Genomic DNA, 27950 nt, shown 5'->3' on the forward strand with positions numbered 1-27950 from the left:
TTTCACACGGCACAGTGCTTGGAGCACTCAGCCTAGGTTTCCAGACTGAGGTGCCTGGGAACAAGCACTGGTGTCTTACCGTGGACATGGTATGGCAGCAGTGTCTTTAAAGGAGCTGTCTTATTCCCCCACTGGTTTTGTTTCTGTATTTGGGTGCCCTGGTTATGTACTAGAGAGGCAAGAAGGTTGCTTTGGCATAATCAGACCATGGGAGGCACAGGCCCATAAAACAGGCAGACTGTTAATGGTGTAGTAAACAATCAGACAAACCATTTATGTAGGCCACCAATATACTTCTCTAAGATCACTGTTGTGTGAGGTATGAGGAGATTGAGCAATCTCCATGATATGGGTGATGGAAGCAAAGCTCTGCTCACTGCCACGCACCGCCCACTTTGCGCCACCTTGGTGAAAGCACTCAGCCAACTCTCACCTTCATTCACTGGCAAAATGGCTTCTTGCTTCCTTTGGGGTCACCAGAACACCTTCAGGAATCTGGCCGGTTAAGAGGTTGTCTCAGAGATGATGTCTCCAGACTTTCAGCTACTGAAAGGTATGTAACCTCCAGAGCTTTCAGATGTCATCTGCTCTTTGACACAACTTAAGCATTAAAGTTCAGACTCCAATAAGATACAAATTTTGCCTAGATGTTGTATTGGGTTTACGTGGCAATATTTTGGTAGCACGAGGGCAGCAGAGGTGGCTGCTGTGAGTAGAGTCCAGAAGCTGCCACATGTCAGGGCAGAGCCAGCTCCAGCCGGCTCCGAAAGGGCCCGGCCACTGGCCAGAGCGAGCCAGGGAGCAGTGCTGGGTGGGCCTCTGGGAGAGTGGATATAAGGAAGGGGAAGAAAACTGCTGTGAAACAGCAAGTGGGAGAAAGGATTGAGAAAATGAGAGAAGCAGCCCTGCAGGCCCTCAGGTCAGTGCAGCAGGAGGGCAGGAGGTGCTCCAGGCAGGCAGCAGCAGTTCCCCTGCGGCCTGTGGAGAGGCCCCTGGTGGAGCAGGCTGTCCCCCTGCAGCCCATGGGTCCCACACGGAGCAGATCTCCACGCTGGAGCCCACGTGGAGCAGGTGGATGTGGCCCGGAGGAGGCTGCGGCCCATGGAGAGCCCCCGCAGGAGCAGGCCCCGGGCCGGAGCTGCAGCCCGTGGAGAGGAGCCCACGCAGGAGCAGGGGGCTGGGGGGAGCGGCCGCCCATGGGGGACCTGTGCTGGAGCAGTTTGCTCCTGGGGGATGGACCCCATGGTATGGAGACGTGTGGGAGCAGTTCCTGAAGAGCTGCTGGCTGTGGGCAGCCCCCACAGGATCAGTTCAGGAAGGATGGCGACCCATGCAGGAAGCACTCCTTCATGGGAGGAAAACATGAGGATGAATGAGCACCTCAGATAAAGTTTTGTGGATTGTCCACATTGCCCTTGCCCTGTGCTGCTAAGGGGGAGGAAGTCAAAGGACCAGGAGTAAAGTTGATCCTGGAAAAGGCAAGGGGGGCGTGGGGGCATGGGGAGGGGGCAAGATGTTTTTATCTTTGTTTTTAGTTCTCACTATCCTACTCTGTTATTAAATGGCAATAAATTGAATTAATCTTCCCCTAGCTGAGTCTGTTTTTCCTCTTATAGCAACCGATGAGCAATCTCCCCGTCGTTATCGCAACCCATGAGCTGTTTCATCACATTGTCTCACCGTCTTGCTGAGGAGGGGGAGTGAGAGAGCGTCGTGGTGGGCACTGTGTGCCCAGCTAAGTAAGGTCAACCCATTACATATGTACAGTTTTAAAAATAAAGTCTGCGTATGTATCACAAAATAGATTATCCTCTCCTCTTTCCATCGGCAAAGCTACTCTTTTACCAGGTTCCTTTCCAGATGCATGAGATGGCCATGTTCAGGAATGGAAAGCTAATGCCATGCCTACAACTACATGCACATAAATTTGCTTTATTAAAAAAATGAAACTGTCACAGAGTGACTGGTCCAGTAAAGTTACCTAAAGGTCCAGAAAATAACTCCCTTCCTGTTTGTTTTGTGGATCGCTAAGTTCCCATCAAAGCCAAGTGCATACCGGCCCCTTGTAGGAACCAGACCTCTTGCCATCAGGAAATCCTACAGCAAAAGATTCCCAAGTCTTCACATTAGTGTGAACAGCCATCTCAAATGAACCTTTCAGGTCTTGAAGTTTGGACATTCTCCTTTTCTTCCTGAAGGTTTAACGTTTCTGGGAATTCAGGTGAAGCAGAGGTCTTGTAATGGACTGCATTTCACTTGCAGTTTCACTCCCTGGGGCGGGAGATTTTTCAAATGAAGGATTGTTTTATACCGAGATGTGACTTCAGAGCTTTCTAACAAAGCAGACGGTCTCATTCCTAGCCTCTGGGAGGGCTGAAACCTTGCTGGGCTCAACAGGTGATCGCAGACAACTAGAGTAAGCATCAAGTCAGATGGGGGTTTCTCCCACCTGTTGCAGCTGTTACAGCAGCACAGAACCGTACTAAAGGCAAGGGGAGGCCTGGCCCATGTGTTGGTAAGCTTCCACCAGTTGCAGCTGCTCCATGCTCATGTGAACCCCCTTCCCAGAACCCCCCAGCTCTACATGGGGAAGACATACCCTACAGTTGAAGCCCTTCCCCCCATCCTCCTCTTTGCCATCACTTGCTTTTTTCATCCAGCTTTGTGAGCACCCACTTTGATCTCTGCTGCTGACTTGGAACCAGATTTTGGACTAGCAGATCCTACTATTTACAGAGTAGGTTACTTTGCTTTCCCAGTGTAAGGCTGCAAACTGGATTAAGAGCAGTTTCAGGCATTCACACACACTGATTCAAGTGACTGTGGGTAAGAGGGTGTGTTGGCAAATAAAGAGGAAGTTGGTAGATAAAAGAGTAGTCTTGTACCTTTTGGTGTGGGGCTTTTTTCTTGTGGAGCGTGTTTTGTTTGTGCATCTTTTTCCTCCTGGCGCTCCTGCATGCATCATGCTATTATTTCACTTGCTGAGCCTGTCAAGAACTCACAGGATCTCCAATGAAGTAGTTACACAAGTACTTGCTGTTAATTCAGCCAGCCCTGGGGGACGGGAACCACCTTCTCCCCCGTAACCTTTATTGTGACTGGTGCAGTCATGACATGCACTATGGCTTTAATTGTACTTCCTCACTGATGTTGTAACCAGCTTCATGTCATGCTCAGCATGACATTTAGAGCTGATTATGCTCTAGCGTACTTTCATTGCAAATGCCAAAGGCAGTCTCGTAGTCCAGAATTACTCGGTTATGTTTTATTTCCTGATATCAACTGCTATTTGATATACAGAAAAGAGGGCAGCATGAAGGGCAATGTAAAGGGGCTACAGTAGTAAGAAGACATCAGCATTCTTAGACATGGTTGTACCTGCAGTGAGGTGTTACGTGTACAATGTACACCTTCCATCCCGCTCCAGATAACCGGCTGCACCACACATCCACCCATACTCATCCTCATCCTCTTCCTCAAAGCCAGGCTGGGGCTCCTCCCTTCCCTGCTTTGAGGCAGTATCAGAGGAATGGGCAGGTCAGGTGTACTGTAGGGAAAAAGCAAGTCCCTTCCTGGACAACAGAGATTTTCTGCCTTCTTTCTCCTCTAAACCTTTTTTTTATCCAAATTACTTAACATTGTTATGATAAATAGCAATATTCTGGCATTGTTTGGCTTTCTCACTCCTTTATCAAGTTCTGCATAGCCCAGTTCCTAGGTACCTTCCCACCATAAAGGTCTGTACACCTTACAGGACATTTATTTTCATGTTTACCGCATTGCTTTCTCTTTTCCATGGAGCTCAAGCTGTAGCACTTGTCAGAGAAACATAAATCATCTTTTGCTTCAAGTGAAACCATCCTGACTGGTTATGCTCAAGGTTAAATACAATTAAATGTAATGGATGGATCTCACAGCCCCCTATTCTTGTTACTGTCATCTTTGAACTCTTCACTGTTTGCTAATAACACAATGCTTGGGTGAACATTCTGGGGAATCACAGAGTGAATTTCTGCCCGCCCCCCTACCCTGTATGCTTAATTTATTAGAAAGTATGGCTTCCTTACACAGAAAGAAAACACTACTTAAAAAAAAAAAAAAACAAACACCCAAAATACAACCAAATGCTCTGGCTCTGACAGCAATTCTGGCTGCATTTATGGAAGAAAAAAAAGGAAGTTAAATTAATGTAACAGATAGAAATTTAACCTTAAAACTCTGACCAAATAAAAGTACCATAAAATTGACCCTGACGGAGAGGTTCTGACAAATACTGTCTCCTTCGTTTTTCATCTCTGTTTGCCATTCCAAGTTTAACCTGCACCTACCTTTTGTGCAATATTAAAGGAAAAAACATTTACTAACTAGCTAGAGCAACCAGTTTCAAAACCTTTCATTATCTGCAAGCACATGAAGCGTGAATGCCAGATAAGCTTTGGTACTTCCTTAAACAGGACGTTTCTAGTTCAAGCCAAAGGCTTTGCAGACCTTACTCTGCGTAACTGAGGTACCACTGAGGTAGCGTGCCGACTTCCTATGACAGCAAGTTGTTCCTAAGTACATCTACCTGATTGGGCTGTTAGACACAGAAGCTAGCACTATGGAGCCTTCCAACTCCCAAAGGGTATAAACGCACTGCTGTTAGAGCTGGGTTGGAGAAGTTGCTCATGCTCTTCCAGGAAATCTGCAGCTCCTAAGCTCTTTAAAATACTTCGCGTCAAATGCGTATTCATGACCAAGTCTCTCTTCTCTTCAGTTGCACCCACTCTCCAGCCCAATCTTTTCAAAATCCTCCTTTTTACAGCCTTTAAAAACAAGCAAGCAAGCAGAACAGGAGGACACTAAAAATTGTTTCAGTGCTGCAGTTCTCCTCCCCCAAAACAGATGAGCCTTGTCTTTGTGCTAATTATTTACATTTGTGTATTATTAGCAAGTTCCTTGCTAATTCATCAGTCCACTGAAGTACAGTTTGGTTCTCTCCCTCTCATACGTTATGACGACTCTTTCCCATTATACCATAGCCTAGCTACAAGGAGAAGCATTCAAGTATTTTTTCCCCCCTCCTGCAGGTTCAAGCATGCAGATTTTCTGAGATTTAGGACCAGGGTCACTCAGCGGGCCCATATACAGCAAAGTTCTAAAATTTTTAAGTCTCCTATCTCAGAACTACAGCTCCTGGCTTGTTTTGAGAGGAAAGTGAAGGTAGCGAGGAATCACAACAGATTTCAGAAGAGGTCTTGAACAGCCATGGTTTAAATCTGCCTTGAACAAGCAGAGAATGGCTAATAATTGGAACTGCTCATAGCAGCTCAGCTTCACTGACGTGGATGTAAGCGTAAATGCTTCTAGAGAGGACTTAGACCCTTCTCTCGTTGCTCCTCGCTGAAGAACATCAGAAATAACTTCAGAAGATGTAGAATTTATGGGTTACTATTTTAGCAGTAACACAAAGAAAGTTTTATCCCAGAAAAGTTAGTTCAGTGTTAAGAAGACAAGAAGTATGCACTGCTCTGCTGTGTTTTTAAAGTTGTACTGGGAGCCTGTATTTCTTCCCGCAGCAGATTCTGCTGACAGTTGATGATTGATGTTGGTCAGCTCAAATGGAAGTTAAGAGGGCAAGCTACTAACTTCCTTCCCCAAAGGGATGAGCTTTTGAAGGAGAAACAAAAGCTCTCTCAGCCAAAACCACCTGCAGCAATTTAAGTAACATCCAGAACATTCCTGTATATCCAAAAAGTCAGCTGGGAGACAGGGTCTAAAGATCAAGAAGACCTATGAACTTTCAGAAGCAGTTACAGAAGTTCATTGTGACAGCAACAAGAAAATCTCTCACCAAAACAACTTAAAATGACTTTAATTAAAGTACATTAACACAATATTTACAAAATTCTTTCATGTTTCATAAATAAAAACATTTTCTTGAGTAAAGACTATAGATATTTAAAATGTCTATGCATTTATATATATACACGCATACATACACACATGAATGGCATCAAACAGTTATGAACTTTGGTTTTACTGGTGGGAAAAGGCTGGGCGTATCAATGACTTTTTAAACTCTCATGTTTAAATTTGTACCTACAAGAAACCCGGAGCAGAGCCCTTAGCAACAGCATGCGAGGTTTCTCTCCTTTTTGGGGCAATTGATTCTGCAGTCTGTACACAGTCACCGAGTTCTACATTTTTCAGCAGTGCCCTAGTGACAGGCTGGCCTCATCACCACAGAGACACACAACAGGTTCCACTGCAATTTGCTTTGCAGTAGTTAACATAAAGCTATTATACATTATGGTTTTTAATAAGGCAGGATACCTCAAAAAGAATTCCAGTGCTTCTTTTTTTTCTTCTTCAACTGCTCAACTTTCAACTTGCCACAGGGAATCACTACATACAGACGAGGAGCTCTGCGTGGTACCTGATCAGGTAAACCCTTACACAGAATTGGTAACAGAGAAGTGTCTCCCACCTCTAGGTGGATTGCTATGATCATGAAAAAGCCTGCATCAAAGAGATTCATATTTGGAAGCTCAAATCTTATATGAATACTCCCACTGACAAACTTTAAGTTACGCAACTAAATGTACACCATATTTGCTTCTTAAACATTTTATCACAAGAATAATCCTTTCCACTGTGGCCAATTTCACTGATTTTAGCAAGGGCTGGACCAAGGGTTGCTCTAGTGGCTGAGTCCTGCAGCCCTTGCAATAATGAATATTGTAAAATCAGATATCTCAATTTTATTTTGTTGAACTCCTCATACAAGGTGTCTGCACTGAGACTTGGAGGATCTCATGTGGATCTCTGCAACACACACCCAGAACACGGATATGAACCCTAGTTTATAACTTCCAGATCTGGGACTTATCGCATTACTCAGAATCTTTTTTAAAAAAGTGGATTTTATTACAATTTTATTAGTACAAATTGGAGCCAGTGTAAAGATTTCCACAAAGTGTAAATGAAATTCAAAAGAATCCAACTATACTGGAACAAATGCAGCTGTAAAACATTGTAAAGTCTCATGGAATGTGCAAGTCCTGTAGAATTGATTCTACATGGATTTTTTTTTAATCTGTACCACTTCCATATACAAAGCAATGAAGCCTCCTCACTTCGCATCAGCTCCTTCTACATATATTCTATTCTATGCATTTGTGATGTAATGGCAGCATCACAAACTTGAGTCAGAAATGAAATAACTGCAATTTTCATTCAAGAAAACCGATTTTAAAACTGTTAACAATATGCTAATAGGACAAATCCTATTTTTCTGAAGCATCAAGAGTTTTACAAATGCAGTCAGTTAAGAGAACCTGAAATTGGTTCCAGTACCACATGCTGCACAACATGAACAAACAAACATTTCAGCATGAAAATGACTAGGTGCTATGCTCCACAATTCCAGTGCTGATTTTGGCTCCTAGAGCCAATTAGAGGAATTAGAGCTGAGCAGTATCTTGTCAAAGAATACTTACGAGGCACAGAGAGCTCTCACTGGACTAAAATACTGGTCGCCACAGCATGTGACTGCTGCGCATAGATAGGAATATCATCATTCTGTGGAATTAGGGTAACTTGGTTAATCATTTAAGGAGAACTGGGAGTAAAGTTTATATTTATGTAACTTTTTGTATAAGCTTTTTGTTTTTTTAAATAAAAACTTTCCTGAATGTTGAAAAAGAAGTATTTTGTGATCCCTGCTTCCTGTTCGTATCACAGACATTATGACCATACCTTGATCATGCACATAAGTAAAGAAAACAGTAGTCTAAAATGGTATTGCAATCTTCGGGCTGAGCAGGCCCATTATCAAAGCAGTGACTGGTGATAATTTTTAAAAGTAATACCACTAAGTATACTGCAGGGAGACGCTTTAGTGGGCAAACAGTGCTCTTTATATTCTCACCCTCAACCACACCATATATACCATATAAAAGAAATGAAGATCACACAGGCAAACACACATGTTCCTCGCTACAGCTGCTGTGACTATAAAATTACATCATTTATATCAAAAGCACTTTTGCCACACATGCAAAACAACTAGTTTCCTGAATTTCTTCTCTTTGAGTAGTGCATCTTCAAGGCCACGGCGTATAAACAATGTACTTGTCACCCATCACTCATCTCTGCAGTAGATTCAGTCTCTGTCTTTATTGCTGAAAATTAAAAGAAACAGAAGATATGTATATATGATTATTCAGAAACACGATTATTTAAACAGCAACATTTTGTGCTGCCTACCTAAGTAACAGCTTAAAAAAAATATATACTTTTTTTAATTCTTATTTCAAACTTTCCCATTATTTGAGTGCTAAGCTTGTTTGCAGTGGTAACTGCTGTCTCAGCCTCTCTGTAACACAGAAATGGACACTGTATCTTGGAGCTCCAGCTTACACACAGGAACAAGCTGTAGTGGCTCCCAACTGAATCTGTCTGACCTGTCCTGTTTTTATTCCTAAGGCTGGTTTACTTTCACATGACATGTTGTATGCTAGCGTGCTTCAGCATCTGACTTACCCCTGCACGTATGAGTGAACTTGCAAGGGACAGATAGGTAGAAAGCAAGTAAAGCTTAAAAGGTTCTTGCCTCCAGCTTGCAAGTTAGAGCCCTTGCCTTCAATCTGTGAAACCTGTTATTTTTAGGAGCCATCCACATTTCAAAGCAGACAAAGCGGTCAGGCATCTAACCCTATCCTAAAAAAAAAAAAAAATAAATCAAAATTAACTTGATAATTAGCAATTTTGGTGTCTTTGGAAGCTTTGCCTCAACAATAAAAGCAAAGGCAGGCTTTTGTAAGCCTAAAGGAGACCCAAGAAGCAGCAGTTGACTTTCTTAAAATTGGTTCTCCAAGCAAAATTCTACTTTTGTCTTCAGCAGTGAATGGTAACTATATTGATTCCATCCTCACCTCACTTCTTGAAAGGTTTGAAAAAAGAATGCAATGGACTGGCAAACTATCTGTTCCCTGACATCAAACCACTGCTGAGAACATGTAATTGTCACTTCTGCATCATGACCTACCTTCCACTCCTCCTGCCTACTTCAGTTTATACTAACTGGTACACATTTTCTTCAACACATTTAGGATACACCAACACAGTCATCCTCTGTACTGCAAAAATACTTGTATTTTTCTATTGATTTAGAAAATAATCCTATGGCATATTTGGATGAATCATATACTTGTCATAAGCAGCCAGAAGTAACATCTAGAAGCCTGTTTATAAAAATCAACTGCCGTACTTTTTTTTTTTTTTTTTTTTTGCTAGGTAGGGCTCTATTTACTGCCTCCTTTACTGTCATATTGTCACTTCATGCCTTCTAGACACAATATATTTATATTTCAAATAAATTACAAGGCTTAACGTGGCTCTACTCTTTGTCCTGACTAGCAAATTGTTGTATTTCAATGCAGGAGTGCTCAGTTAAAGGTTTAATAATACCTCATGACAAGCTCACTCAGTTTCCAGCAAGAAACTGAATTTCCAACAGCATCAGCAAGTGCTCTTTATCTATCCAACTCCCGTGAAAATGAGGTACAGAAAAGCATGAATAAACAACTGTTTTCATTTTCAAACCCAAGCATCTGATCTATAGTGTAGGCTCTTAAAAAAAGACCAATCTGATGTTTAACAATGCCAGACAAACTCTTCTTGTTTTTCTGATGGATATGAGATGCAGGAACAGAGCATTTTCACAAACTACGCTACCTACTTTATGCACCAGCTTGAGAATTTTGGGTGAAGTTAATGCAGCCCTGCTCATTTCATGTCTTACTATCAATTTGGAGTAGTCTATTTACATACCGTTTGTGTTGCAATCTTACAAGCTGTTATAAAATCAAAAAGGACTAATCCCAGCATTGAGGACATATCAAGTTGGAAGAAATCTTATATTGTTGTGTCCTGGCCTAACTTATCTTTGATACCTATTAGATCATTAAATATCAAGCATAACAAATGAGCAGAAACAATACTCCATCTTTTGATCTTGGGAGTTTTGAATTCTGTTTTGTCAAAAATATATTGAGGTTATTTAAGCAGCTTTTAAATTTTATTGAAAATGTGTTCCAGTTATGTTTGTTTTTAAATCATTACTATCTAACACAAATATAAATTAAGTGAAATGTGACTGAAATGTAACCAACCTAACAAAACCTAGAGAATTTAAAGAACATCTAAAGGTGTGGAAAAAGTGTGTGTGGGGGGGAAATACAGCATGCAAGACTACTACTTTTAAGCCAATCTCCTGTGAACTTCCATAGGCGATCAATTCAAGAGGAAGAGAAGAGCCAACAAAAACAAAACAATAAAAAAAACACAACACAAATACAACCTACCATCCACAAAACAGTCCATGCATCTTACATACTACAGTAGCACAAAGGAAGCATATAAACTATTTGACTTTCCACATTTGATCAAAAGCATACTATTTAATGGCTGTTTCTCGTTAACCCGTCCTTTTCACTGTTTACAAATATACATTTTTTTCCCCTTAGGTAGAATAAATATTTTCTGCATCATTTCTTATCAATTAAATATAATTTGACTAAACCCAGCACCTTCACTGAAATGTGCCCTCCAAGCTTCATCATATTAACACTGGCTAACTCTAAACATCAAAATTCCCAATTAAATGTTAAAGTAAATAGCTGGAGACGTATTTTGACTCACCATCATTCTAACATCACTCCTTTTGCATCTTTAAAAGCCAAGGAAATGGATTAGTAACAAGGCAAACAAGAAATGCTTCTTAATTAATATTCAAATTAATTCTAAAATTCACTTTAGAAGTTCACTCAGCATGCCAGTCAGTGAGCAGAACAGCAGGAAGAGTATTTCAGTTACCATTTCTCACTGTAAATTTCCCCAGTTGTAAGTGCTATCAGTTTCCCAACCCAAAGAAATAGTAAAAGAATAGAGCAACAGGGATAGATTTTGCTAATAATCACAAGTTTTCCACTAAAATAAATGCTTATGAAGAAGAATTAACACCACTTTTTAAGAGGAAGCAAAGCAAAAATGATGGATAAATATCCCAAGGTATTATTTTTGTCCTCAAACAGGCAAACGAGGCTACTGGCTAGCACGCACAGTAGTTTAGAACAGGGGGGTCTGGAGCTGCAGACATTATTTCAGTGCGATCATACTCTTAGATTCTCACAGAGCCACATGAATTGACATACATCTCTGCCACCTCAGTGCTGTTGCACTGAAAACTACTATTATTTCTTAATTATTTCCATAATTAATCTCTTAATTAGAAAATAAGTCTTGAATATCACCTACCATTTAGTGGTTCTTCTACAGCTTTCTGCAAAACATTTAAAAATATATATATGTATAAAATGCCTTCGTGTTTACTTCTGGCTCGCCACAGTTAAATTACTCTAATTGACATATACAGTAAGTAGTGATTCTACAAAAATCAAGAAAGCTGAGCATTAATAAAATTAATGACTAGAACTTCCCCCCCAAATTAAAATCAATAACTGCACTCTCCAGATTATTCTTCCCCTCTGTAATTTTTTTCCTCAGATGATATACCTCTAGGTGGCAGCAAAAGGTATGCAGATACTACTTTTAACTTCTAGAACCTGGGAGATTATTTTCTCTAAATTGATCAATGGTTAGGAATAAAACAGCACGACTAAAAAAAATTAGTGAAGCGCAGTCAGGTGTAATCTTCTCAGAAGGAAATACACTACAGCTGTGCATTTAGTCTGGTAGACAACCAGCAGAAACAACACACGCAAGTTAGTAATTGATTAAGAGCGGTAGGTAGATTTCAAAATACGCACCTTTTCCCCCTCAGCCTCAAGAAGGCACCAAGCATCATTTTGTTAGTGTGCCCCACTGTCAAAATGAAGCCCTCCATCGACAGGAAGTACTCCTTAGTCTTTAGTTTACATAGAATAGAACTATTTTCAAAATGATTTCACATCTGTTTAATGCCTCAAAGTACAGCAATATATGCTGAACAGCCCTTGATGGAAACAAGCAACATATAAACACACTCGATTTTCCACCAAGGCCTATCTGTGACTTCCGTAAGTTCACATGCACAGATTTATTGTCATCCAAGTCCCTCAGACACTCCACTAACTGCAAGAAACATGTTTTTAGTGGCTGAGCTTTCTAACAACCTAAATTCTGTAAAATTCTTTGGATTTTATTCCTGTCTCCAATTCAGGGTAACATGAAGTTCTCAAATACATAAAAAATTACGGCCATTTCTTTATCTGTCAAATCCTTGCTGCAGTGTGAAAACCACCTCGTGAGGAGAATTGCTTATAAAGAGAAAGGAGTTCCACAAAGGATGTTATTTAACATATTGGTTTGTATATCTAAGCTCATTTACAGAAAAAAAAATATATATATATAAGAAAAGAAACACCTCCTGTTGCCTTTTTTGCTTCCATTCTACAAAAAAACATGAGCATACAGGCAGGATTGCATTTTGAGCAATGTATAACTGTAACACACTTCTCAACTCATTAATAGTGAGCTTTGTGAACTGCCTCTTTTTTTTTTTTCTTCTTCAAGGTCCATGTACTTATGTGCCTTCCCAAAGTAAGGAATCAAACCTCTGAAATACTATTCCTTACATTGGAAATGGAGAAAAAGCAAAGAAGAAAAAAATCTGTTGTCAAGCCCCTCTGTTAGAAACTGGCCTTTTTCAACAGCTAGATCTGAGGCTGAAGTCTGAAAAGGAGACCTAGGAATGTGTCTCAAATGATGACATTCATGAAAATGGGATGACAGTATTTGCTGTGCTCCCCTGCTACAACAAAGTTCTACTGATGTTTTACATGTGCGCCTTCTTACTCGCTTCTGCAAAATTCCAGAAATCAGGCAGTTCGCATTCATGGAGCACCAGAAAGAACTGCTTAAGTCTATGAAAAACTCGGTTTTGGGAATAACTACTCTGGAATTAAGAAAAATGCATGAAAAAGCTTCTTAAAGAAATAAAGTGCTTTTCCATTTCTTCTGTGTGCCTCAAAGACAGACACTGTGCTTTCAGATGGTCTCGACAAATTAAACAACATTACAGGAAGGTAAGAAAATAGGAAAAGGTCAAGGCTACAGTATTTGCATAGCTGGGGATTCCAGAAAATATTAAAGGGTTCTGGTTCAGAAGGCCACAGAAAAATCAACCCAATCCTAAGTCTTTGTTATAAGCCACCTATATAAAAAACAAACAAAAACAGTATTCTGCACTCACCTTAATGAAAAAAACATTAACCAATGGTCTTTGTAAATTAAAGGCTAAGAGTGCACTTAAAGACACCAAACTTCCGTTCACATCCACCACCTTTTTGTGACAGCCCTTTAAAAACTCTATTTGAGCACAACACTTGGTAAGGGTGGCAATTACAGTACTATAGACGCACTCAATAGGGACAATGAAGACCACCAACTCACTCAACATTAGACATCTGTTACACAGCCATAACTTTTGCTTGCTACCAACCTGGTCTGAATTCGAACTAGTGAAGAAAGGCTCAGTATCTCACTACAATCCCCTGAGCCATCTAGTCACCCCAAATTTATTAATTTTAAGCTTACCCTTGGAGTTTGATGATCTTTCATTCTGGAACCTAAAAACAATTACCAAAAAAAAAGCAAGAATGAACAAATGATCAGCCAAATAAAAACATCTACTGATAAAATTTGGAAAACAGTAGCAACACACAAAATTGCAGCTTCCTCTAACCAAACTTGCTTAATATGATCTCCAAATTCTAAAAGCCTCTAAGCACTCCTGTTTAGGAATTAAATATGTGTGATCCAAAATATTCCACTCGGGCTCTAAAAATAAGTTACGTTACACACTATTCTTGGTGCTTGTTTCGTACAAGCTTTGTAAGTAGCCTGACATCAACAAAAAATATTTTATTATTGTTAAAAGTCTCACTTAACCTCTGTCACATTTTGACTTATTGTAATCTCAGATACTGGGCCTTCTGCCTTTTCTTCTTTAATGGAATTCCTGTCTGTCTCGGGGTCTGTTATTTCTGACCATCCCTACACACGGTGTGCACATACTGAAATGGAAAGACTGTATGCTTCAGTGCAGACTATGGAGTGAGCTGACTCAAGTCAGCTCAAGTCTCTAAGCAATATATCTTCAATTGTATGGTTCCACATCCAAATTAACAAGCTGTTTGAAGAGCCTTCATGCACAGCTTGAAGCAAATAAAGCTACCCTGCTCTCTTACATACAAGTTATAAAGTCCACATAGTGTTATGCTGCGGTGTGCCAGCTTAGAGACATCTGCACCACATTCCATCCCACAGTGTTGGTGTGCTTTTTGCTGACCTAGCAGGCCTGACCAGATTTTACACCTTTAAATCATTTTGAGATCTGGTGAACAGACCAGTTTCTGAAACAAAGCATTGCTATCCTTAGCTCCTGGCTTTTAAAATTAAGTATAAGAAAAAACAGGACTGATTAAAACAAGAGGTCCTCATTCAAATTGCTCTTATTTTAGCCTTCATCTAACCCATGGAAATCATTAGGCAGATTTTGCTTCTTCAAATTCATATTCTGAGCACATCCTACTACACGCTGTTGTCTGCACCATCCTATACCTCACTCCAGAGTCCTTGAAATCTGTTTGCTCTTTTTGTCCTAACCTTCAGCTTGGCAACTGTCTAAACTCAGATCTTAAAACAACAATATTTATCTTACAGCTGAAACACTTTTACTTGGGAACCCCAGGTCTGTTTATTATAAGCTAAAACTTTTTTTTACTACAGATTCTCCAGTCTATGAAAAATGTCAATATATACAATTTCTCAGTAATTATTTTTTAACTATGTAATTGTGAAATCTAAAATAAATAAAATCAATGCAGAATATTAGATACTACTTACAACTAGTATACATATACAACAGAGCAAGCAGATCCTCAACAGCCATAACAGCTAAGCCAGCAATTACAACAGACAGAAGTTCTGGAGGACAGGCTGTTAAGAAACAAGATATTGTATCATATGACACAAGTAAAAGCACAAATTTTTCAGATATAAATACTAAAATAAATAAGCCTGATAAAACCAGAAGTGATTATTTTCTTTCAAGCCTCTCCCAAAGCTACTTTTTGAATCTTTCTTTTTTTTTGGTCTATGTTCTTCAATGATACTAAGGCATTTATTAATTTATCCTGGTAACATTTCAGCTGTAGTATTCTACTGACGTCCACTGTGATTAATGACATTATTTACATTTTATATTTAACTTATATCTTTGATCCCATTTTTTTTCCCAACAATAGCATTGGATTACAAAATACAATAGTGTTATTAATAGAACATGGTAAAAAAAGAAAAAAAGGGTCTATGTTTCCACACACGCCCCCCTCCATTTTTTCCCTTTACAAGGGAGAAGAATATAAGGATAGCTCTGATTCAAGTCCACTACAAATAACAGGAATGCTCCCAAGTTTACAGAGCAGATACTGGCTATTACAAGCTACCTGGAGTCCATTCCAGAAACTCCCTTGTTCTCTGATCCTTGTTAACCATCCATTTTTCCAGGGCCTTGAAGTCATTACAACTCCCTGTGAGCTGACCCTAGGATGAGCTACTGATACTTAAGGGTCCCTGAGCTAAAATTCCAGAGATAGCGCTAACATCTACCTCCTATAAGCTGTAAAAAAAAAAAGTCTCCCTGAAAAGAGAGGGTGATTTTCTATTTGAGAACATAATAAAAACATCCTCCATTTTGGATCAGATTAGAAGATAACACTTCACCAGAAATCTTGCATATTTCACCATCACGTACTACTTGACAACACTTAGGTGCCCCTTACAAATACTGAAATCAGGGCTCCACTGAAAGGTCCATCATTTCACTCAAAGCAGAGAAACCTTCAGAAACTGTTGCAAGGAGAAACATTTCCTTAAATCCCAAATCAAATAAATTAATAAAATGGAAATGTCTTTAAGAAACCATAAATCGGATGTCCAAATGCTTAGATGAACCCCAATATGTGTGCTACATATGTATGCAACACTGCCAAGGATGGCTACTCCTAAATTCACCTTTATCTCTGTTACTACGTCCAGATTTGCCTTCTTAGGCTGTTTCAATAACATCCAACTCCCAGCAATTCAGCTATCATTTGCATACAAGCTGAGATTAACAAGGAATTTCTGATTTTTTCATTGAACACTAGAAAACAATTACAGCTCTATTTGGAATTTATTTTGTTTCTATATACTTTAGGCCTCCCTAAGAATACCAGTAATAAAGGTCAGTGTTTGTTTGAGGTGACTCTACAGGGTGCAACCAACTGTTGCAAAAATGAAAACAATTTTAGAAGTTAATTTTTAAAGCTCATAGAATGCAGCCATGATGGATACAGTCACACTTATAGAACTGATATAATAGTGCCTTTGGGCTATTCTTCTTTCTCCAGATAAAAGAACATTAACACAGTACTCCTACTTACACGAGTTACTCACTAACACTTAATGTAAAGCTATTTTCACAGTGTTTTTGTGTTAGAAGGTAAATAGACACTTCTACAGAAGATATGTTGCTTACCTGAGATGCACAGTGCAAAACCAACAAGAGCAATTATAAAACCAAAAAACTGAAGACCTATCAGAACATATCCTTTACGTGTTACATCAACGAGAACTGGAAAAGAGAGAAAAAAAAGAAAATTGTAATTTTGAAGTATCAGCTACAGAGATATGAAAGGTAGATCATTCACACAAGGAACATTCAGGATATCCTAAATTCCAGACTCAGACAGCATTATAACAAAAACTATGCAAGTCACTCAGGAAACTATTTTGTGCGTGCATAGCAAAAAATTATAAATAAACCTTAAGCAGAAGAAATAAAACATACATTCTGAGAGTTAGACATTCATCCCAATCTCAAGACCAACGAAGGAAGAGCAGGAATCATTCAAATGTCCTAAACCAAATCTCTTTTCTCAATTTATACATCTTCCCTGAAGCAAATCAGACAAATAAAGGTTAATTTGCTTTGAGAAACTAGGAAGGTCAGGAAGCCAGCATGCTATTGTAAAATGTATTTATTAAAAAAAGGCAAAGTATGTAGATTATATAAATTGGGGGAGGAGGTCCTAAGTTTTTCTAACACTATGTTCTTGAGCTGGCGAATAAAGAAATACTCACCGATTTTAAATATATAGTACTGAAGCACCATCAATATCACAGCAGGCAGTACAACAAAACCAAGACCAACTTTACTGATAGTAATATTGCCACCTGCAAACAGTTGCATGGAAATTAGTCAAACAGAAATCTTTGGTTGGAAGAAAGCACAAAGCAATAAGAGTAAAACATGAGCATCATCAAATTTTCAGGGTCCCCCAAAATCCACTGAAGTTAAAATTCCTTCCCTAGCCTTTAGCAATCATGCAAGGCAGCAGCACAGAAAATAAATTTGGAGTCTGTATCTCTCTATGACCATCTGATAGCTATAAAGATCATTAGGGGACTTAAACATCTCTCTTATGAGGAAAGGCTGAGAGAGGTGAGCCTGTTTAGCCTGGAGAAAAGAAGGCTGAGAGGGGATTTATACTGGGTTCATGTGGCAAGGTCTTGGTAGAAGGGGAACTGCAGAGGTGGCCTCTATGAGAAGAGTTCAGAAGCTTCTCCACGTCAGACCAGAGCCAGCTCCAGCCAGTTCCAAAGGTACCCGCCGCTGGCCAGAGCCGAGCCAGTAAGCAATGCTAGTTGGGCCTCTGGGAGAACAGAGTCAAGGAAGGGAAAGAACTGCTGCACAAAATCAGCAGACGAGCGAGAAGCAGTCCAGCAGCCCCCAGGGTCAGTGCAGAAGGCCCATGGAGAGCCCCCACAGGAGCAGGCCCCAGGCCGGAGCTGCAGCCCGTGGAGAGGAGCCCACGCAGGAGCAGGGGGTCTTGCGGGAGCTGCCGCCCATGGGGGACCTGTGCTGGAGCAGTTTGCTCCTGGGGGATGGACCCCGTGGTACGGAGCCGTGTGGGAGCAGTTCCTGAAGAGCTGCTGCCTGCCACAGGCTCAGTTCAGGAAGACCAGCATCCCGTGGGAGGGACCCCACGGGGAACAGGGGCAGAGAGTGACCATGAGGGAGCGGCAGAGACAAAACAACAGGGACTGACCATATCACCCACACCCCCATTCCCATGCACCTCTCAGGGGGAGGAGGTGGATGGGGGGGGGGGGGGGATGTATTTTTAGTTTCTCCCTGCTCTAGCTTGTCAGCAATAGGTAATAAATTTCATTAATCTCCCTATGCTGAGTCTGTTTTGCCCATGCCAATAATTGTTGGGTCATCTCCCTGTCCTCCTCTCAACCCTTGAGCCCTTTTCATCATATTTTCTCCCCATTTCTCTTTGAGGAGGGTGAGCGAGAGTGCAGTTGTGGTAGAGTTCAGCTGCCCAGCAAGGTAAAACCAACACAGGATCTTATCAAGCTATATAAATATCCTACGAGATGGTGTCAAGATGATGGGGCCAGACTCTTTTGAGTGGTGCCCACTGATAGAACAAGTGACAACAGGCACTAACATTAACACAGGAAGTTCCATCTGAATATTAAGAAAATCTTCTTTACCGTGAGGGTGACAGAGCACTGGAACAGGTTGCCCAGAGAGGCTTTGGAGTCTCCTTCTATGGTGAAATTCAAAACCCACCTGGACATGATGCTGTACAATGTGCTGTAGGTGACCTTGCTTGAGCGGGGGTCAGACTAGATGACCTCCAGGGGTCCCTTCCAACTTCAACCACTCCATGATTCTGTGACATTCACAGTGCCGTGTCTGTTTTGCTCTATAGTTTTATTCATTTTGAAATTAGTAGGTGGCAATTAATAGGTGGTACTAACTTCATATGACAATATCAAAGAGATTAACCTGTGCTCTCATTCCCTTAAACTAGGAAGGCAATTTTATTTCACTTACCTTGGACAAAAAGAACAACAGCTATAACAGCAAGAACTGTGAAGATGGCACATCCTACAGCAACGTACGTCTTATTCTTATGTACAGTTTCACATTTTAATGCTTAAAAATGAAACCAAGAGAAACAGAGAGGAAACCGATCAGACACACAGATTCTCTCACAAAAAAAAACAAACAGATGTAACTAGGACTACTGTCCTAGACAAAGAAACAAACTCTTAAGATTTACAGTTTTAAGCACCAAGAGTTCATTTGCTTTCATTGTTTGATATGGTCAATATGGCTTACTCAGTTAAGTGAAACCTGCCATTGGTCTTCTAGTTAAACTCTTAATTTCACCTTCTATTACAATTCAGGTTCAATGCTGTCAAAATAACCTTGGGACATAGTACAGGGTAATTCAAGGAGATGCATTCCTGATATTTAAGTTATACTATAGCAATGTTGTTACTAAGGTGAATGTCAGATATGAACTTAGAAACCCTCTTCCTAGTGACACTGTGCAGTGTTAGATGTGCAACAGGGCAATTCTCCTGTCTCACTGCAATGCTTTGAGGATAAGTAGATAGGAATGATCTACAGATGTTTAGATGCCGTAAGGAAAGACTAATTTTCAGTAAAACTGCACTGTTAAAATAGCTATCTCAGCAATAGTTAATTCCACTGGAGGGTTTCAAACCAGCAGCACTTGAAGGGTTTTGGAAAAGATTGAACAGTACAAATATATAATCACAATAAACATCCGTGTTTGTTTTGTTTCTGCCTTATGCACTGCTAAAGAAAAGACACAAAAAAGGCAACGCTCCAAGCCTGAAAATTCATATATCAACAATCTTGGTATACGTCAAAGTTGGTAATCACTAGCAGAGAGCAAATACTGTAACTAACTTCAAAAGGAATAACAAGGAGCATGCACAGAAATACCACCCTGCTTACAGGTATTGCATTAGCACAAAACCCCTCAACATTACTAGGATACGATAAATACTTTAGAAGGTATACATGACTAAATCTTTCATAGTATCTTATCTATGGAAGGGTTACAGAATGCTCTCTCTTGTAATTAGAGCTCTACCTTTAACTACATTCACATTGCTTAATGGAACAAGATCTACACCATACTCAATTCCTAAAAATTAATCCTGGTAAAAACCAAACCAGCCAACCTTCCCCCCTGGCAATGAGTTAGAAGTAGCGGGATTACTTTTCCCCAGAGAAGTTATAGAGCTCATAATAATGTACAGAGATTCAATAAAATCCAAGCAGGCTCAACTTACTCCTGTAAAATGATAGTGCTTCTCCATGGATGTATCCATGGATATCCCAAGGCAATTATTACTTTGCTATCAAAATACTAAAAATATGCAAGTTCTGGTACAAATGCAAGGCAATGGCAATTCCAGAACATTTCAGAATAAAACAGAGAGCCTTAAACCACTATAAATAATAACAAAAAATCAGGAATCTAACGTTCTGGAAATAAAATCATAAAAAAAATATATGTATTAGCTTTCAACCACTGACCACTGGTGAACCTTTCATGATTCATAAAAAGGTTAAGAAAGCAAGTTATATCCATAGATGACCGAATACATATGTGATTACTATAAATCACTGAGTGAGATTTCCTTCCATTTCTTATGGACTTGACTCTAAGCAGAATTTATTTAAGTCCAAAAATTTTTAAATGCTGAAAAATCTCAAAGATTGATATAACAAATTGCACCACAGAGAACTATCTGAAAGACTAGGACACAAAGCACTCTCTACGCTGCATACATGTTGGACACCATTGTATGAAGAATGCCTAAGGATGCCTGACACTGGTGAATATATCATCTCTGAAAACATTTAACAAAATCATTGATGCCAGTGTTAAATTACAATTCAGCCAGAACCAAGAAACTAATGTAGAATTTTACATGAAAAAGATAGCACAATCTTTGTCTAATGTTGATTTTGTGGCCAAAATGAAAAATGTTTTTGCTTTTCATCACCCACTAATGCCATGGTGAACCAACAGTGAAGAAATGCTTCTTGGTTTTAATTAAGGACAGTAGATGTTATCAAGTATACCCTGCAAAACTTCTACACATGCAAAAAAGCTCATCATTTGCAACAAAACTGGGAGCAGAACCATTACCATACAGCAGACTAGCTCTGAACATGGGCCTTTTAGGCAACACACCATACCTTCTGTGATCTTACAGCTGCTAAGTATGTTAACCTCAGGAAGCAATCCCTGGCCTCCATGCAAAGTAGAGCAGACTGGCCCAGATCCCAGTGCTTAGGGCTAGAACCCCACAACAAAATGCCTCTATCCACATTATGTATGTTTTGTCAACAAGTGGCATGCTAAAGCCCCAAAACACAGATCTTACTGATCAGGTCTTGTGTTTAATGCCAAAAATGTGTTACATGCCCTTGAAAGAGCATTAGACCCAATGAAAAGCAAAACTGAAAATTACGCTGGGCAAAAGTTTAACTTGGTGTGCTTTTACTGACAATGCCTGCAAGTAAGAGAGCTTAGGAACTTTTCTGAGAACTGCAACCAAGTTAAATCTCTAACAGTGTTAGTTCATTTCAAAAGCAATCCCAGAAATGAACATAATAATACATCGTGGATGATCAGGTGAGAGCTCCAGAGAAAACCAAATGCTAAGTTGCTAGATAAAGCAGACACACTGCCCTGCTGTATGTTATCTGAATCAGTTCTACCACACATCCTTTCATACATAAGCCTTTCATCCTGCACAGATACTTTTATGTAAGCAATTTTAGGAGAAGTCAATAGTTGCAAAGAATTACAGTCAATACTTACCGATAACACCTAACTGAGCCCAATAAATAATAACAATTAAGAACAGCAACACTGAGATGACAACACTTTCCATGAAGTCAAACTGTCGCCCTACAGAATAAAGAAAGAAAAATCATAGGAAGAAAAACATGAGATTACTAGCGTTTATTGCTCCTTTTAGGCTATCTCCTAGATTGTTCATTTAGCATTTAATAGCTAGCCTGTTATACCTCTTAGTTCTAGGAAAGCCATGACTTCTACCTATGTAATTTTCACTCCAATCTTGTGTGACAACCTGTCTTTTTCAGGTATTTCTACTTACTGTAACATTTCCAAACCGCAGGTCTTGATCTCCAGTACAGCAGAGGTTATGTTTATGCTCCTGTCTAGCAGCACAAGTTGTGGAATTGCAAACAGCACGTTAGATCAGAAAAATGGTGAAATTAGGCTAACCAGGGAAGTTAGGCAAGATCTGAAAGGCCTGATTTGATGCTTCCCCAGCTGTCCTACTCTACTCCCAACGGCTTTAATTCCCTAAGAAATCCAGATGTGTGATAAGGAATTGAGGAGCTAGCCCAAGTTTGACAGAAACACCGCTTTGTTAATTTTAGAAATCACACATTTTCCTTTGTCTTCCCACCATCATCCATTTAAGCTTTTTTTTCACTTGCAGTTTTGATGCCTTAGGCTGTTCAGTCACTTGTGCTGTAAGATCATGAGACCACCTTCCAACATGCAATTCTGAAAACCTCTCCACTGAACTGGAAAATGGAGTTGTTTCTGGTATCTCTGCTCATAACATCATTTAGACTCACACAGATGAATCCAAAGTTGCCTTTTCTTACATTATACTTGCTTCCAAAGAAATTTCTGATCTTCATAAATGCATACTCCTTGCACTTGCCATATTTCAAAACTCTACCTGCGACTCCAAAAACATGGAATTAAGTAGCAATGCCTCACAATTTCCAGTGCCAAGTAATACCTTGAGGACAGTCTGAAATTCATGAATTCCACAGAGACCATGTTTAAGTAAAGTGGAAATTAAAGACTTCTACTGTACTTGATTGTTTTGGTTCAATTGTTCTATTATTAAAGACCATCAATGAAGATTCATGTTTGTAAAGCGACACAAATTCCTAAGAGGAAGAAAAGCATTCTTTCACGGTAAGAAAACACTTCTCCACACAAAATCCTTGCTTTCAGCCCTTTTCACAGTGCACAGTTGCCATTCTTTGGATAAACCAACTCCAGCAGGCAAATCCCAGTGACAGTGCTTGATGTAAAGGAATTACCGATGACTCGAAAGCATCTGCAAACAGAGACTGACAGGTAGCATAACTTCCTCTGCAGCACTTCCAGGTGGTGTTACCAGGTATTCTGCACACAAATAAGCAGCCACAAAGCCTCACATCTGCTAGGATTTCAGCAAGCAACTATGGTTGAGTCTCAGAGTCTGAAAGCACTTTGTGTATGGAGAGGCTTGCAATATTGTTGGTATGTGCAAGTACAAGAAACAGCTGAACACATTTTCTTGCTAATACATTTCCCTTAATCCAGTGCTTCATAGAAATAAACTCCTGGCTAAAAACATTAGTTTGATAGCCAATATAAGCAAGACAGCTCCAAATTAATGACAGATACTTCCAGATACTTTCCATAAGGGAAAAAATAAAATCCACACATCAAAAACAACACACTGTTATGGTCACTTGCCTGTGAAGATACCTGATCAGGAAAAGGTGTGGCCAAAGACAAGAGCACAGGCATGAAAATCTTCACTATACTACCTGCTTTCTAAAGAGAAAGCATGCATTGACCAAGGGAAAAATGGAGAATATTTGGCTTTTCTAATACAGTCTCTAAAAACAATTGCAGCATAGTAGGAGTGGCAGTGTGAGTTCACCGCTCAGAAATGAGAGCAAAGACTACAACAAGATTTTTGTTATTCACCAACATTTTTCAAAACTCCTTTGCTATACTTCCTTCTCAATAGTATCTCTAAAATGTTGAAGAACAAACACCAAAAGATTAAGCCAAAGCTCTTAAAATGAGAGCAAGCAACTGTTTTACCTTCAGATAAAACCTCAAGCACAAGACTAGATTTTGCATTTTTCAGCATATGCTCTCAAACCTAATGCAAGCTTGTAACAATAATTTCTTTACCAACCACATTCATTGTCTGGTGTTGGGGCATTTTCCTCACCACAACTGCCAACTAGAAAATAGAATTAGAAAACTTACATTAGTCTCCTGCTTTGTAGGCCTTTACAACTCTTTCAAAGTTCTAAGCAAACAAAGGATAAAAAATGAAAAAAAAAAAACACACCAAACAATAATAAAATTGCATCACAACAATGTTTCATTTAAAGATTACTGACCTTTTTTAAAATGACAAAAACCTTGGTTTTTAAAAAGTCTTCTAAACAGAAGACCCACTCTTCAATAAACCTTAACACTGGCCCAGCATATGTACAAATAGGACCGTGTTCTCAGGTCCTCAAGCTTTACTTTCTCTTCTATAGCTCAACACTGAATAACAAAAGCAGCCCAAAAAGGCTGAGTAAGGGGAAGGCAATGACAGAGGAAAAAAGTTTATTCTTTGTCATCTGTTCTTGCAGTGTTTTAAGAACTGAATGATTTTGTAGCATCCTCACTCTTTCAGTGGCCGTACCCCCACACTCTCAGCATATTTCAGGAGTGTGTTTGTTTTGCAGTGGATACAATTAACTCTATAATTAGACTGTGAATTACCCAGATGTTTGCAGCAGGACACAAGTAACATCTGCTGGGTATTCAGAAAAAGCTTAATGACAAATGCAAAAACCAATAGCAAAATATGTCTTAGGACAATTCTCCAGCAGACCCATGAGACTCCACGTGCAACGTATATGCAACGTGTTCAGCTCTGAGAAACTTTCCTGAAGCAAGAATCAAGTCTTCTGTGCCAAACAGATAAACAATACACACATGTTCAGTGAAACTGCTGCTTCTGCATATGTCTAGTATGCTTCTGCAGCATACTAGACAGACTGACCACGTATAGCACATACCATTATTCAACAGCTGAGGCACTACAGCACATGAGCTGTGTCTGACAAGATAGGCTAAAATGTTTTGCTAGACAGGAAATTCATCACTTAGTCCCCGTTACTTCAGTCTAACATCGTCTGTCCAAAGATGACATTTAACACTGCACAACCATAAGAAGATATCACCTAGTAGCAGCATTTTCAACCTCACTGAAAAACAGCATTTTAGATCAAGTTTCACAGCTCTTAAACAACATTTCTCTTAGTTCCATCTATAATTTTTTCAGCACAGCTAAAGATTGCAAGATACAATTTGTCAAACAAAACATCTCTGCTGCCCTGTGATGCCTGTATACATCTCAGTAGTACAAAGATACTAAGAATATGCATCAGTATGTAACACAATAACATGAAGGTGCTGAAAATAACACCAACTACATAACCTAAAACATGTGAGAAAACATAGATTTGATCTTATCAGACAAACCACCTTCAGCAATTGGTACAGAATTAAAAAAATGTGTTCAGATCTTTCCCACAGAAGCACGCCCCTTAACACAAAGTAACATTCAAGTTAGAAGGCCTGGACCCAGCACTCCTGGCACGTTCAATTTCCAGTAGTAATACTGTCATATTCATTATTTTATTCTTTCCCGTAAGATCTTGCTTTTCTCTCCCTAGAGGTTCTAAGACAAGCAGACAACTCACCCGTGACGGTTCTAAGATCAACTTTTGTTTCTCCTTCTCTGTTTAATTCTGTTACTTCACAACTGTAATTTCCATCTTCTGCTTCCGAACTTTTAAGTTTTAGAGAGGCAATGCCCTTAGATAAATCCTGCTGAGATAGCAAGTTAGCTGATGGAACCATCTCATGCCTGTAAATACGCTGTTCTGCTCCATTAAAAGAAAAAAGTACTCTTCCTTGTTTTTTCCACGAAACAAACATGTTACTGTCATTGTGCTCCTTTAGATTAATCACGTGGCAAGGTAAAACAACAGTAGTATTACAGGCATCTCTTTCAACAAAATCTACTGTACTAAACACCAGCTGGGCAGAACCTAGAAAAAAAAATGAAAATTGATACATTCAGAATTATTTCTTTAAAAAAAAAAAAAAAAGAAACAGAAGAGAAAATAATTATAACACACAACTTGGGAAAACAAAAAGTCTCCTGCAAAATCTTAACAAAGCATCCTGCTCTAAGGGAAGAGCAAAAGAAGAAAAAAGGCATTATTATAATTCTACCACAGCCCCATTATACAGGCTTATCCACTCCCACATGCATGTAAAGTACAGATACCATGACCGGTCATAAATAAAAAATAGTAATAAAGCTTTGGGTTGCCATTTGGACACTTCCCCTAAAATGCCACACACAGAAATACTGCCTTAAGGCTTGGTTTCTGCAAAGCACTCGCTTAACATTGATCACAAGCAGTGTCACTGATGTTCAAATTTTTCATGCAGATCACACAGCTGTCTATGAGTAGAAGCACAGGGCCATCAGCCCCACACCAGCATCCGTCACAGCTTGTTAAGGTCACAGGGAAAAATTTCTACCTCTACACTTCCGAAAGAAGGGAGGCAGAGCAGCTTAGTTTAAAAAAAAAAAAAAAAAAAAAAAAAAAAAAAAAAAAAAAGCTTATCACTTATTCCTTCTCATCTCTGAAGGTGGAGCCAAATGCTTGCAGATTTAGAACACTTATTTTTCTCTTCGTCCCCAACGAAGGAAGTGTGCACAAAATAACATATTTAAACAGTCTTTTTTACTAAGCGTTTGAGTATATAGAACAACGAGATTGAAAACAGAGAATTTGTAGCAATGAACTCACTTCCCGTACTGTAAACCACGGTGCTTAACACATGAATAGTATTCAATGCAAGTAACGAAAAATCATCGTATGTTACGTTACTGCTGCTGGTTTTAACCTCTTTTCCAACACTGCAGCACTGTTCTAAAAGCATACTACTGACCACTACTTAAGGAAGATCTAAAGATTTTATCTAAAACAAAACCCCATTTTCCAGTTCCTGAGAACACCAACAATCAGTAACTTCAGTACCGAAATCACACCAGGATCTGGAAGAAAGAAGTCAATTAAACTAGCTCGACTGCAAAGTATGAAGGCTTTTATTTCCTCTATTTTTCATCGCTTGTACAAAACGATGGTTTAGTTGACCAGTAATCCTAGCAGTGATCGTTCCCAAAACCCTCGGTGGCACGGGTGATTCAGAATGCTTGACATATTTCCCTGATGAAGATGGAAAGTGAGCAAAGGCTGGCGCTGTATGACGAGACCACGCCACCGACACTTGGGAGCGTTGGGCAGCCCGTGACTTCAGAGGAACTGCTGACAGTCACGCCTGGAGCGGGTGGGAAACGGGGTATGGGTTTGGTGGCTAAATTCAACACGGGGGAGTGAAATCTCAGAAGAGAGTTGCGTCACTGGGGGAGCCCAGGTTTTTCGAAACAGCGGCCTTGGATCAAATTTAAAAACCCTTCTCCTATGAAACAGTGCTGTTCTATCTTCATATGATCACTGGGTTACAACCGAACACCAAGGTTTATAATTAACTTATTAACCAGGAATCCCGCACGAGGGCACTCTGCAGGGGGAAGGTTTACTTCCGGGGCTCCTCGCTGCACTTTCAAACCCGCACCTGACAAAACCAAAAGCACCCACACCGCAGCAAGGGAACGCGCAGAAACTACTCCCCAGACCCCCACAAGGATTACACAAACACGCAATTATAAGCTGCAGCTCTTCCCCAGCTCCCCAGCCCCTCAGGACTCACCGTAGCGCAGGGCGCCGAGCAGCAGCAGCAGCGGGCAGGCGGCCGGCAGCCCCATGGCGGCGGGGAGCGGAGCGGAGCGGAGCTGCGCCTTCCTCCGCTGCTGGCCGCCGCAGCCGCCGGGGGGCGGGGCCAAGCGCGAGGCGGGGACACCCTCTGCCGACGCCGATTGGCCGCCCCTCCGCAGAGGGGGGGCGCCCTGCCGGCGCGGATTGGCTGTCGGAGCGCGGGGGCGGCCGTTGCGATCCCGCCGCGCGCCCCTAACGGTCGCCAACGGCCGCCGCCCTGCCGGCGGCGCTTCCCCGCCCCTGTGGGGAAGGACAGAGCCCCGTGGGCGGGGGGTGGGGGCGGCCGCCCCCGCGCTGCTTTCCGTCAGCGGCCGCG

General features: G+C 40.4%; 1 protein-coding gene across 14 annotated transcripts; it reads right to left on the minus strand.

Annotated features, from left to right (window-relative positions):
* Positions 1 to 5836: 5836 nt before the first annotated feature.
* Positions 5837 to 27705, minus strand: CD47 (CD47 molecule). Of its 14 annotated transcripts, none has more exons than XR_004747471.1 (12): positions 27570 to 27705; positions 25481 to 25831; positions 23911 to 23958; positions 21762 to 21851; positions 18941 to 19042; positions 17173 to 17265; positions 16568 to 16663; positions 14893 to 14985; positions 13582 to 13613; positions 11302 to 11431; positions 10687 to 10714; positions 5837 to 8165 (listed from the first exon to the last, which is right to left on the minus strand). XR_004747471.1 is itself a non-coding variant. In XM_035315100.1 (12 exons), exons 1-11 carry the CDS (start codon positions 27622 to 27624, stop codon positions 10689 to 10691), a joined length of 1011 nt encoding a protein of 336 aa, XP_035170991.1. In that variant the 5' UTR covers positions 27625 to 27705; the 3' UTR covers positions 5837 to 8165; positions 10687 to 10688. The 14 variants fall into 14 exon arrangements, 10 of the variants coding, with proteins under 10 accessions (XP_035170991.1, XP_035170994.1, XP_035170989.1 ...); XM_035315100.1 differs by having other exon boundaries at positions 11302 to 11326; XR_004747472.1 differs by lacking the exon at positions 5837 to 8165 and adding an exon at positions 8629 to 8989.
* Between the last annotated feature and the right edge of the window lie 245 nt (positions 27706 to 27950).

Source organism: Oxyura jamaicensis, chromosome 1 (genome assembly GCF_011077185.1).
Source record: "Oxyura jamaicensis isolate SHBP4307 breed ruddy duck chromosome 1, BPBGC_Ojam_1.0, whole genome shotgun sequence".
Taxonomy (NCBI): Eukaryota; Metazoa; Chordata; class Aves; order Anseriformes; family Anatidae; genus Oxyura; species Oxyura jamaicensis.

Excerpts from the sequence above, each read along its gene's own strand:
- CD47 (XM_035315098.1), bottom strand. The coding sequence starts at position 27,624 with ATGGGGCTGCCGGCCGCCTGCCCGCTGCTGCTGCTGCTCGGCGCCCTG. Across the intron at positions 23,959-25,480 it reads TGATCTTAGAACCGTCACGG|TTGGCAGTTGTGGTGAGGAA; the intron begins GTGAGTTGTCTG and ends TCTATTTTCTAG. Across the intron at positions 14,986-16,567 it reads TTTTGCACTGTGCATCTCAG|CCTGTCCTCCAGAACTTCTG; the intron begins GTAAGCAACATA and ends GTTTCTTAACAG.